At 43.1% G+C, this 14,059-nt stretch overlaps 1 protein-coding gene across 2 annotated transcripts in view; it reads right to left on the bottom strand.

Moving 5' to 3' along the window:
• SHROOM4 (shroom family member 4) overlaps nucleotides 1-14,059 on the bottom strand; it is a 48,081-nt gene that overhangs the window by 30,314 nt on the left and 3,708 nt on the right. The window contains exon 1 of one of the 2 annotated variants that reach the window (XM_072431941.1): nucleotides 3,020-3,433. The exons of the other annotated variant lie outside the window; for it this stretch is intronic. Coding sequence (XP_072288042.1) covers nucleotides 3,020-3,025 — 6 coding nt within the window. The 5' untranslated portion in view covers nucleotides 3,026-3,433. Of the gene's footprint in view, nucleotides 1-3,019; nucleotides 3,434-14,059 lie in introns of those variants that run through there. 2 annotated transcript variants of the gene reach the window in all.

Below are 14,059 nucleotides of genomic sequence, written 5' to 3'. Positions count from 1 at the left end.
TGTATATGGAGGTCCCCTTACCATGGTCATGTATATGGAGGTCCCCTTACCATGGTCATGTAAATGGAGGTCCCCTTACCATCGTCATGTATATGGAGGTCCCCTTACCATCGTCATGTATATGAAGTTGGAACCTCCTTCTATGGCTGAAACATCCTCCATTCCTATAGGGAGACTTTCCATAAGATTTTAAAGGGTGTCTTGTGAGGTCAGGTACTGATGCAGCTTAAATTTGTGGCTGACCTCCACGGAAAGTTCACTTTATCTATCTGCTTCTTTTGGCCTTCTGGAATGAATGACACGCCTGAGGGGTGTCATCGTGCCAGTTTGGTTGCAGTGAATTCTGCTCACACATCTGGTGACAACCTTCACTTCTATTTAACCATCATACATCTATCAACTTATTGGACATCCCATTGCACAACCGTGGCCATAAATATTGTGGTTTAATCATCCATTACCACTGCAGGAAAGCCTTTCTCCAGTTTTCAGGGGGTTTTATCCCAAAGGTGTTCAGTAGGGATGAGGTCAGGGCTCTGTGCAGGACACTCGAGTTCCTCCACACCAAACTGGTGACCCCATGTCTTTATGGAGCTGGCTTTGTACCCCGGGGCACAGTCATGGGGGAACAGAAAAGGGTCTTCACCAAACTGTGACCACAAGGCTGGAAGAGTGAAATGGTCTACAAGGTCCTGTGTTTAACCCTTTATAGGAAATATTTGAATCCAAATTTGGAGAGGATCCTCAGACTTAACCATTGTGCCAAGAATAGTCTACAACATCCTTGTATGATGGAGTAATAACAGGATCCTTCACCGGGGACAATTGGTCTCTATCACTTGGGAAATCCTCCATACATCTGGCCATATAGGTAGATATGATGTTCAAGTGAGAAACCATGCCTCACCATTCCAATTCATCCCAAAGGTGTTCAGTAGGGTTGGGGTCAGGGCTCTGTGCAGGACACTCAAGTTCCTCCACACCAAACTGGTGACCCCATGTCTTTATGGAGCTGGCTTTGTACCCCGGGGTACAGTCATGGGGGAACAGAAAGGGGTCTTCACCAAACTGTGACCACAAAGCAAGAGGTTCCCCAAGGTCTCATATTTGACCCTTTACTAGAAACATCCCATTATGGAGAGGCTCCTCAGGCAATTGACCATCCAGCATAGCATTGTATTTGTGTATTGTATTAATAAGGCAGCAAGAGAATAATTGTCTACAATGTGTTTCAGTACTCCAAGATTATTTAAAGCCGCTCTCTGCCTATTAATATTAAAATGACTGCATGAGGGAGAGGCATAAGGCCAATAAAATTAGAATGATGGAGCCCAACAGTCAGCTGCTCCTCCATTTTTCCACTCAGGGCAAGACCTGTAGTTGTTACTGAACTACAGCAGAATAAAATCAGGTCTCCTGCACTTGTGTTAGGTAAGTCCCAGGTCTGGACTGACCAATGAATGTTCACGAAGAACCACCAGGTCCCATCCTTGACTAAATTGGTTGGTTGTTCAATTGGAGGCAACCTTCAAACCAAGACAAATGTCTACTTACTGATGGGACCACTTTAAGCCTGATGGATGGACCCATTATGTATGGGGTGTGTGTTGCCGGCTGTGGTACAAAACCGATGGCGTAGGTAGAAAGAGGAATGAACTGTACGAAGTATCAACACGTTCTGAAGGCTATATTCCCATGGCGAATGAAGAAAGTAAAAAACAAGGCTGCAGATTCCAGCAAGGCCGTGGTCCAAAAACATCTCCAAACCATTAACTTAACCAAGAAACTCAAAATTAAGGTTCTGGAATGATATTCGTAATCCCTAGACCTGAATGCAATCTGCTTTCAGATTTTCAACAACAAACATGCGAGACGACCAAAGAATATTCCTGAAGTAGACACGTTGGCCAAAATGAAAAAAAAATTTGAGAAAGTTTCTACAGCCGGAAAATAAAAACTGTGATGGCTGCCAAATAATGTACTGGCTCTGATTGGAGCACAGCAAGTCACATAAGTTTGATGGGTCACGTGACCTAGCACTACCCCTATTTTTTCCCCTCCTGCATTTCTATTGTGCTACACTAGCTTCTGGGTAAGTCCCCAGTACCAGCTGCACTAATGCATTCTGAGATAATTAACTGAAAAATAACCCGTTTCAGAATGTAATGGGGGTGGCTAATTTTGCAGCAGTTGTGCTCAAGCCTGCTGGTCCCTAGGAGTGCCCTTGCCCTGATGTCCCTGCTTTAGTCTCCTCATGTGGTTCCTGAGAGGACCCCGCCACCAGGCAGCCAATAGGAAACATTCATTTCATGTATGCAGAGACTTGAGTCTAGAAAGTCACATGACCACTTTAGGCAAATACATTTATTAAAATTTTTTTTTTTTTTTATTTGCATGGGATGCAGTCAAGAGATTTCTAATAACTAAAGCTCAATATCAAAGCAAGATCTTCATTGCTGGAAAAAAAATCTAGTGGCATCCTGTGATATCGCTTAACAATCTGCAATGCTTCATAATTAAAGGTCCGACCACTAATGGGGTGGGGTTTTACCCCCCCCAAAAAAAAAAAAAAAAAAAAAAAAAAAAAAAAAAAGATTGCCCCTCACCCATCTACTAAATCTGTCACCAGGGTGGGCCCCGGGGCACTTTAAAACCCAGCTTCCAACTCTTCTTAATTCCAAACATTTTGGCAGAACCTTCCCTTTAAAAGGCCGCCATGTAAACACATTTAAAGGTATTCCACGATTCAGAACTCTGCAGAGTCAATCAAAATCGATTTCCTTTCTCCTTCACATGCATAGTTTTCCTTACTCTATCCAAAATCGAATTATTGAATTTAAAAATAAAAAAATTAAGCAATAAGTTCAATTTACATGAAATCGTGGCACCGAATCTGAAAACCCCAAAAGACGACCTTACGCCATGAATGTGCCCAGAGACCCCCCAATCATGATCACAGAGCAGAGATACAAAGTATCCAAATTGTAACAAACACCAACAAGTTAGAATCCTCATTTACCTTCATGAAAATTTTCCTTCATGGAATCCATTTCTCAGCTGACTGTCCCATACAGCAAGGCGCAGACTGGAGAGGGTGTCCGGAGGGAGAGGGGAGGCGACTGCTCCTACAGCGGGCGTCGAAATGTGCAAAGGGGGACAAATAATCTTTTGTATACCCAGCTAAGAGTTTAGGATGAGAGCCAGAGACATGGAAAGAGTGTTTACAGTGAAAGCTGGAGGGTATGCCGGAGATTAAAGCTGAACTCCAGACAAATCGGATAAACATGCAGATGGAATGCATACGAGTAGGCTGTTGTGTGTGTGACAAAGGATTTGTGATTCTGATCATCCAGTCTTGAGATTTACAAGGCTCTGTCTAGCCTTATTTTTCTATACTGTAACACAGCTCCCTCCTTTCCCGCCTTGACAGACTACAGCAGAACAACTTGAGCAAGGACACATGGTCGGAACATACCCCTTCAGTTTGTTGATTGGACACTGAAGGAGTAGAAGCATAATGATGAGGTCATCCCTGCATTCTGTCCTCCTGTCAGCGCATTCACTGTGGTAGAATTAAATGACACATGTAAAACCCTCACTAAACTGGGTGGGTTTCCTGACAGAAGACAAGTGTGATAAGTTTGGAAAAGGCTGCTTGTATTCTTTATTGGTGACAACACCATTAAGACACCATGACAGAGTGTTGTCACACTATAACAGGAAATGCCTTGCCTGGATTATTTCAATAAAAGTTGCAGATTTTAAATTTGTTTTTAAAATGTAGTGAAGGTATTTTCATAAATTTTACAAACTCCAGATCCCCGAAACACACGGTGATGTCACTGCGCGTGTGCCGATCACCCAGTGTCTGAGATAGAAGTACTTAAATCTGGGTGCCAAGAATCTTAAGGGCACTTGAAAGCTTTTGCACATTTTGTTCAGCAAGCCTCTGACTGGGAAAAGGAGGTGTGAGAGGGATTGAAGAGTCCAGTACAGGCTGGTGACAGAAGTTACAATCTGTACATCCTGCGTACCGTTTCCTTTACAGAAAGTAGATCTGAATGATCTACTTTCGAAATAGAGTTGACTTTCAACCAACTTTGCAGGTACTTTGCTGTACACACTGCCCTTTCACATTGAAGGGGAAAAGCCCCCCGGGTGGAACGGCAAAAGGCCCCCGGGTGGAACGGCAAAAGGCCCCTTGGTGTCCAGAGATCCTAGTGTACACACAAGACATGCCCTACAGAACATCAGCCGACACAAAAAGACAAGCAATCCATGACTACTCCTACATCTTCCTCCCTTTACCAAAGGTTGTTCTACATCTGTCCATATTTGCTGAAGACCATCAAAGCTACCCAATCAAATTGCTCTCCAAGTTCAAAAACCAATAGTCAATGATCACCAAGGACTCCTTTCCCTCGGGATAATTACCGGCTGAGCTGAGGACACATATTTAGTAGCTGCATGGAAACCTTTGAAGCTTTTGTGCTGGATGAATGGTGAATTGACAGCAGGGTCACCCAACAGCTTTTAAAACCAATTAACTTTTTTATTTGGAAGAATTCAACATGTAAATGCAAATGTGTGACCGAGCTAATGATTACCAATTTCACCCAATGGAAAGTGATCCTGACAGATGGGTCAGAAGAGTTATAGGATCAAAGCAATAAAACAGATAAGGGGGTAAGTTTGTGTGAATCCAATCTAAGGAGCGGCATGAAGATGGCGGAACATGATGAGGCAATGTTCAGGACTGAAGCCAGTGTTGCCTCACTAGGACACCTCTAGGTCACCTTGGTGGGGGATGTCTAGCATTAATGTTATAAATTGCAAATATCATTGTTTTAAATTGATCGTTGTGATCGAGCACAAGTATATGATTTACCATTTACTTGTTTGTCCACCATATAATAAATTGAAATATCAAGTTTGATTTCAATAGAATGATTAACAGTAGCCCTGAAATGATAATCGGACGAGAATCATCCAACGTGTGTACGTAGCCTTAGGGTTGCACACAAAGTAAATCCGCTTGTAATTTTGCACTTGCCCATTAAAGCAATCAGTATTCTAATTTAAAGCCAACTGGCTGAAAGTCCCACAACACTGCACAAACCTGCATGATATTCTGCTCCTACCCCTGAAAGTCATCAGAATTCTGATCAGATTCCAATCACATGCCACCGATTGTTCATACACAAATATCGCTTTTATGGGGTTTACTTTATGTTTATTTTAACACTTTCACTTTATGTTTCGGTTGTTTTAGGTCCATAAACCGGTCCATCAGGTTTAAGCATCCTCTTGGGTATGTTTTTCCTAAAAGTAGTATCGGTTATAAAAAACAGATTTGTTCAAGAGACCGAAACTTGACAAATTACTTTTCCATTTTAGTTTCCATCACCGCTGGATTGTATTCAGGTATCAGAAACACAGAATTGATTTTCAGCAGGCATGGATATATTTTAGCCATTTAGCTGCACAAGGCGCAGAATACATTTTATTACACTCAGCGTACATGCAGACACCACGCACCATGTGACCAGCTGCACAATCCATGGAGGAGTTAGGGGCAGCCCGAAAATGGTTAATAATTGCTAGGGTCCCTGTGCCTTGCATTCCTCAGGTCGCTTGTCATTGCCTGTGTCACAGTCTAAGAATTTGGCCTCCCAGCCAGCCATGGGGACTCCATGCCTCTTATAGGAGGGTGGGCAGAGGCACAGCTGGATTTGGGAAGAAGTTTTGTTAGTGAAGTGATGATGCAGCTGTTTCAAGACGTTGAATATCGACGGAAAGTGGAGCTAGCTCAGCATCAGCCTTCCCTGTACAGACACCACAAGTCAAACGATTGGCCTGAGCATTCAATGAAACTAGAAATAAATCCTAGCTGAAAGTTTAGTTTGCCTTTTGCATTTTTTGGGTTGCATTTATTTGGGTACAAATAATATGTATGTAAAAGTATGTAAAATCTGTTGGAAACTTGTGTGACAACATAGGAGCACAAAAAGGATTAAGAAGAGAATGTTGTCACCTTACCCTAAACAAGGAACTCAATGCAACTGCATATGTGGATGCAAGGGTTTTCTTTGCATACAAGAGTTAAAACCCTCCTCCTTTATTTTTTGGCTACACATCCACTGTAAATACATTGTTTAATGAAGGGTAAAGAGCACGCCATGATATGAAGCAACACATAATAACAGTGTAACATCTGTTTCGATCATCTTTGCCACACACTAACGCTGCCTAGACTTTTCTCAAAGGTTTCAATCCCTTACAGTATAATAAGAAGAGCCACAAATCCCCCCATTGCCTCAAATTTCTACTTCCAGAGCTGATGGAGGAAGGAGGGGGTGGGGGTCCTGTAGTCAAAGGAAAGTTAATCAGTGACACAATTGTGATGGTGGACCTATGTTTTGGCAAATCTGACCTAATAGCGGTGCCATGCCCAATGACTCCGTATGAATTGCTCCCAGAGAGTGCCGACATACATACGCCATTTCCCTGTTATTTTTAACATACTGAAAGAATTTCAATTCGGAATTATGGGGATGGGGAAGGGGGGTTGAGTTGAAACCATAAAGGCTGAATTATATGTAAGGCTGGTGTAAGGTTACCATTTCTGCATCTCATAGACTTGCTTAACCCCTCAGAGGTCAGAAGTTCTGGCAAGGAAACTGAAGGATTATTAGAGGGCTGATTCAAGAAGGAAGAATCGGAACACAATTTTGGTAAATGTTAAACGTGTGTTCTAAATTATATTTGCATTTCAGGGCGAGCAGGCAGGGTAGCCACACAATGCCTAGTTTATATAGGTTCGGAATTCCAGGGTTACAATACAGCAGTGTGCAGAAATGACTTCACTGAAAAGTGTAATTGAAGAATAAATATTGGGCAAATTAGCGAACAAATGGTTCCCTGGCTTATCTGACATTTTTCTGTGCTGAATGTCACTCAACCCATAAGATTGAGGACAAAACATGAGTGCAGAACTTCATAGGCCTGACTTAAGGTAGCATCATCACAAGAACACGCTGTGTTCACGGTATGATACTGAAGAGACTGGGGTCACATCAGTGCAGCTCTATGCCCCAATGTCCATCCAGCCAATAGAGCAAAAATGCTGCCTGTGGGGGCCACAGAGGCGGAAAGAGCCCAGAGTTGGGCTTTAAATTCCATAAGCACTGCTTGATTAGGTTATAACTGTGCAGTTGTAAGAAAAAAAAAAGTCTAACCAAGGTGTTAGTTGAATTTTAGACGACCTCAAGAAGAAGAAGTATAAGTATATTCCCCAAACATTCTTCTAAACTGAGATTTCTCATGAATAAGCCCAGGGGTGAAACCATTTAAAACCTGAATCTAATCAACCTATATAGCAGCCATTCTCAAGCTGGGTTATGAGGAAGCCTTGGGTTTCCCCATAGGTTCCCCGGGGCTGCTTGAGATGGGGCTGTTATCCCCCCATATAATAGTGGCTGCATAGTCCTGGATCTACTGGTACTGGTAGAAGTACTTCTGCACTGGGTAAACCTGGTCAGCCTACAGGTGATGGATATAAATTCAGCCAGGTATATCTCATATTGTAGTTCTGAGTTATCCTCACTATATTAGGGAGATCATTTGGGCCTTAGCTATATTCATAGAAGACCATGTCATTGTGTCTTTTGAGGGTGCACAGAACCTTGCACATATTCAAGTCCAGTGTCCATTGGTGTGCTCTAGTGTTTGCATGCCCATGCCCCCTCTCCATTCCTTCTGCACTGCAACAGATGCCTTCAGAACTTCATCACTGCCCGGCCACTGGGTTCTCTGATACCCCTGGCATCAGAAGAATAACTTTGGCATGAACCTAGGTGCCTGAGCATACTCTCAATATTGGCCATGGACTGTAACCATAACCTATGGGTTCACCAACAGAACAGGGTACTTCTTCTAAGACTGATGTGCATGGTTCACCATGTTCCATAAAATGCTATGGACTATGGTAGCCATCCATGAATACAACATCCTACATGCAGCTGTACACTGAAGGTACAGACGTGCAACTACCATGCAACTTTTCAGCTTTGTCAGGTCCACACCTAATACGTTTCTACAGTGACCACATGTTTATTATAAATTCACACAGCTTGGAACTCAAACCCATCCAGGTCCTCATTGTTTCTTAGGAAGAAACACATGCAGTCAGTGTATTGGGATTTGTGACATCCTTCCTTCACATTCCGAAGATTTATATTGTCCCCATGTTATAGTTTATTGTCTTCTTCCTTTTCTCTGTTATTAGATTGACATTCCTGGTTATTTCAGACAGTTCTCAAACAGAACAAGTCTGCAACAATTACCACTTTGAAGGGTATGTTGTTGAAGGGATTGTGCAAAATAGTACACAGATGGCTATTAAATTTTCCAGTTGGCTTCCTATTCAGTCTTGCAAAATAGAAATTGTTTCCTCTGATCTCACTGCACACTGACTAGAGGACGTCAGTCATCATCTACCCCCTCCCTCCCTAGCCTGACTGTCCCTCTTACACTAATGTCCCCAGTTCTTTCAATCATGGAGGTTCAGCATCAGGAATGTAGGGTTGGGATCAGGGCTCTGTGCAGGACGCACACCACGCCAAACTGGTGACACCATGTCTTTATGGGTTTGTCCCTCTTCTGAGCCTATAATATCCTCCATTCCTCTGGCTTTCCACGGGAATTGGGGTTGTATCTATGGGATTTTTTCCCCATTCATGGAGTTGGGTACTGATGTTGGATGAAAAGAACTGGTTCACCATTCTAATTCATCCCAATGGTGTTCAGTAGGATGAGGTCAGGGCTCTGTGCAGGACACTCGAGTTCCTCCACACCAAACTGGTGACCCCATGTCTTTATGGAGGGGGCTTTGTACCCCGGGGCACAGTCATGGGGGAACAGAAAAGGGTCTTCACCAAACTGTGACCACAAGGCTGGAAGAGCACAATGGTCTACAAAGTCTTTGTATAATAGAGGAGTACCAGGATCCTACACAGGGGACGCCTGAACCCCATCAGAAGGGAAGTCCACGTACATGTGGCCATATAGTAGGTGTGATGGTCATGAACTCCATTATTAGGAGGGGGGGTTCCCATAGTTTTGGCCATATAATAGGTGTGATATCAGTAGCTGACCTTACTAATGTGTAATGTAAAGAGCATATTTGTCTACAATGTGCAGTGTTCCCCCAAGAAACGTTATTTGAGCTGGGTGGGAAGAAGCCATAGGTAGGTGGTGGCCTCTGTATTGTGACCCAAAAAGAGCCGGGTGGTTACTGAAAATTGCTGGGTGGTACACCCAGCTAAAAGGGGCCACGAGAACACTGTTGTCTTTGTATCATGGAAGATTACCAGGACTTTTCACTGGGGATCCTTGATCAGGGTTTCCACAAACCCCAAGGTTTTTTCCTAGGGCAATGGAAACTGAGCCCATCTGTTGATAGCTGGGTTTATTTTCACTAGCAACATGACGGCCTTTTTAGATTTCTCTAACATCTTTTCATCAAACTCACTGACCACCAACATAAAGGAGGTATTCAATGGCCACCAATATAGTGGGCATTCTACTCAAATGACCACCAACATAAGAAGTAAGCATTGTTCCCACTGATGATCAATGTAAGAGGGGCATTCTACTTACTGACCACTGCTCTAAAGGGGGCATTCTTCTAAACGACCACCAATTTAAGGGGGAATTCTCCTCCCTCCCCACCACAATTTGGAAGGTATTATTCTCATTAATCCACAATGAAAGAGGCTTATTTTGACCACCAATGTAATAAAAGGAGGTGTCCTTATCACTAATAACCAATGTAATGGGGGCATTCTTCCCACCGTCCATCAATGTACAAAAGCCATTCTAATCACTGATCACCAACCCAGAATTCCATCCATTGATCGCCACTGTAGAACGGGAATTCTTGCACTTGGCCACCAAAGTAGAGGGAGAAATCTTTCCAGTGACCAGCGAAATAAAAGGCACTTAATGTAAAATGAATTCTTCCTATTGCCCCCTGATGGATCTTGTGTAACGGGATCCTCAACACCCCAAAATTCCTCCAAGGGTTCCTTTGGGGTAAAGCCTGTTGCAGACAGGTTGGAGTATTTCCATTGTTTCAAACAAAAAATTCCCCAGTGCAATGAATAGAGGGGTTACCACATCCTTCAGTCTGTATGCACTTACATCTCCATTTGCAAGAAAATGATACTTTTGCTGAAAAACTATTAAATCACCAGGAGAGCTGAGCCGTATGGAAATAATTACCCCCCACTGGGGCTGTAATGAGCATGGACGGGCAAAAAAGTCGAACAGTAAACTGAAGGCAGTAAAACGCCATGACGCGTTGGACGGTGATTGAACCATCAAGGTAACAATAATATATGTGAGATTGTATATCAGTCAGATGAATATATGGGAACCCCAAACTGGTATGAGAATGTTTCTCTCTATCAGGCGCATATCCGCCTCTGTACATCACTGGAATGCCTCCAACATGGGGCAAGCAGCTGGCCGCTTGGGTGGTGCCGTCAATACAATTCACGTGAGGATACTGAACCGGGCAATAGAATTCCGGAGTATAAAAGTTCGTCCCCGCTGTTCTCCTAGGAAGATCTGGGGTGTCAATATTACCTTAGTGGGTGGGGGTGACGCAAAGGTTCGACGTGGAGTCCAGCCGTCGGGTTTTATAGGCAAATACAACCCTCAAAGTAAATGTCAATCTCACAGCTGTTGTACAGATCAAACAATAAATGTTCCACAGCCATAATATTAAAGATAGTTTTGTTTTCCTGTTATCTGGGTACTGCTGACCCCCTACAGAACCTTTGCATGGGCTTTCTAGGCGATGGCTGCATGGCATTTTCTATGGGAGGTTTCCTGAAGAATCCAACAGTGGACCATGCTTGTGCAACAAGCATTTTATTGGCCATTTGATGCTTCCATTAGAATTATGGGTGACAACGCAAGAGCAAATTGGGGGACACAGTGTAGTCACTCTAATAGGAAATACCTGAACAAGGGCTTTCAAATGCCTTGAGAATTGATACCTGAGTGGCATGTGGTTTGCTAAAGCCAGCTCTTCTTTTACTTCCCATCTTTTGTATCTCTGATCCCCTACTGCCTCTTTACCAATCTTTCTTTCCATGTGCACTCGCACATCACTGCTCTGGACCAGTTTCCTAAGAGTGACAATGATGGAGCCATGTGTGTACATGCACCAATGCATCAAGTCTCCAGCAGGGGGCCAGCTGACAACACAGGAGCACAGTTGGCAGACAGGGACACAGTGTTGTCACCCGATCATAGGAAGTGCCTGAACATAGGCTTGGGGTCACCAGAGATTATTCTAATGGAAGCTGCAGAAATAAAACCTTTAATGGCTTATATGAGATTGTATTAATCAAATTTGATTTGCAGTTATTGGACATTTAAGTAACATGGGGCCAAATTTGGTAATTTTCATTAAAGCGGAGGTTGGGGTAACTGTGCACAAGCATGCAGGAAGAAATAAAATACAGCATTGATACAATGTATCAATATTTGATGATTATATTACACCCCCCTGGTGGTAACTGTATCAAATTTATGGTCATTTCCCCACCCATCATTGCCCTTGTGTGTGCCCTTGAGAGACGGCTGCTTCCACATAGAGAACAAGGATCCTGCTCTGAAGGCTTTTCTACTCAAGCAGTAGCTGCTTTAGAAAGAATGCAAGTCATTAAATGCCTTTTGTAAGTTTGCAGCAAGTCTCAAGACTGATCTGTCCTGGCTTCAGTGGCCGAATGTCCCCAAAATGTGTGTCAGTCACCGGCTTGTCCTTCCTATAATCACTTATTGACCTCGCTATGGAGAAGCAACAGTGTTGTCAATCTAGGACATAACAGAACACCACCTCCTCTTTGCAGCGAAGGGATTCTGTAGTCCTTGGAAAAAGCTGTGGAGGAAGTAGCTGATACCACAAAGGAAGTTATCAGCTCTCTAGGTTTCTGGCAGGATCCAGCAGTCATTTTTGGACTTGAGATATAACAGATGGCTTTAAATGAATGTAATAGGTCATTAAAATGAATGCGGTCTGTCTCATACATGTCAAAGAGGATCGATGGAGATTCATCGCAGCCCTGGCTGCCTTTGATGTCCGCTAATAAAATGCTCCATTACATAAAACAGTAAATATGTGCTACTTCTTCACGAGACCTGACAACCCAATAAAGTCACTGTGGGGGTTGTCATAGATAGCCAGATGTCTGTCGGTGAATAGCAGGAGGGATCCTGCTCCTAATAACTGCCGGGACCCACCGCAGACAGTATGCGTTAAGAAATGCATGTGGCCTCTCATTAACAAGTGTTAATTATTTCTTTCTAATGGGCAAAAATGATTCTTTTTAAATAATAGCATTACAGTATAGATGAGACTGATTGACCATATGCATGTTTTACCCCATCTGCCCAGTCTGGGGCAATACATGCACATTCACTGTTAGACTTTAGGCCAGAAAGTTGCCAACTGCTTGTAGAAAGCTGACAACGTCACTTCTGATGCATTGAATTCCTAAGATGTGTTGTCAGCTCTGCCTAGTTCTCCCCTGCTGGACTACAGAGAAAACCTTTGGAGAGGGGGAGGCATCAGATTTCATCTTATATAAGGAAATGTAGGGAATCAGTGAGCAACAACAGAGATAACAATAAATACACTGCGGGATCCGTACAATCCTGGGTATGGGAAGAAAATAAAAATTCCAACTTCAAAATATGAATCCATTCAACAAACCACAGGGACCCAACAATGAGAAATATATCAAAGAGAGGGGAAGAAGTGATAAGGTGAGAAGGAATAGGGGGGAGACGATGTGGGGAGAGGGTGATGGAAAGAGGCAGAGAGGGGGAGGGAGTGAGCGAGGGGGGGAGAGAGAGGGAAGAAGTGATAAGGTGAGAAGGAATGGGGAGAGACGATGTGGGGAGAGGGTGATGGAAAGAGGCAGAGAGGGGGGAGGGGAGAACATGATTTGGAATTGTGATGCTGTACATTCAGATTCCATCCAATAGTTTGGATATAGCTGTAACATGAATTAAACAAATTCCATATTGCTGTAAAGGAAATCTGATTTAGTACAGAGCAGCAGATACCCCAGACCAGCAGGGACAAAACCCCCGGCACCCTCCATGTTTAATATCACCATATGTAAATTAAAACCATAAAAATGTCTCTGTTCGAAGTTCTGACATTCACATGTTATGAATGATTAGTAAACCTTAAAAAAGAGAAGTGAAAGGGGGACAAACAGGAATCGTGTGACTTCTGGCCTCCAAGTGAGTTTTCCTGAATGTATATAGATGATTTTCAGTAAAGATGATTCCCTCTGACATTTGCCTCTTATCCTAACAATAACCCAGCTCATCGCCCACTCATTTCTTTTTTTGGGAGAATGTCCAGACATTTTTTTGGGTTTACAACCCCTGTAGTGTTTTCACCGCTATCCAGGGAAAAGCCCACTTAATTCTCGTCAAGGTGACAACAGATTTACCCAGACAGGAAATTAGAGACTTTGCAACAGGGATACAGACAGCAATAAAAAAAGAAGGCTGAAGCCCCAATTCCACTCACACAACTGTCAGGGTAGGGTCATGGTAAACATTTTTTAGGATCCAGGAATTGCTGCTTTTTGCAACCAAATCCAGCACAGTTCAAACACATAGAATGGCAATAGACCTCATCTTAGGAGGTCCTGCTGGGTCCAATGACACGCAACGCAAAGGGCGTTCCATGCAACCAATGAACTGCCATCTACACCACAAGGAAATAGGAATTTTTCCTGCGTCTAAGGGACAATTCCCTAGTGGGACACGTAGCCAAGGCAAACCAGGTCAAATGCAGCTTCTGCATTGTCATCAATGGGGATTTGCTGACATGCATTGGTGTGCATTAAAGGGAATTATTATTATTATTATTATTATTATTATTATTATTATTAAACAGGATTTATATAGCGCCAACATATTACACAGCGCTGTACATTAAATAGGGATTGCAAATGACAGACTA

The sequence above is a fragment of the Pyxicephalus adspersus genome, chromosome Z (assembly GCF_032062135.1).
Source record: "Pyxicephalus adspersus chromosome Z, UCB_Pads_2.0, whole genome shotgun sequence".
Classification (NCBI taxonomy): Eukaryota; Metazoa; Chordata; class Amphibia; order Anura; family Pyxicephalidae; genus Pyxicephalus; species Pyxicephalus adspersus.
This window is presented reverse-complemented; position numbering and strand designations above follow the sequence as displayed.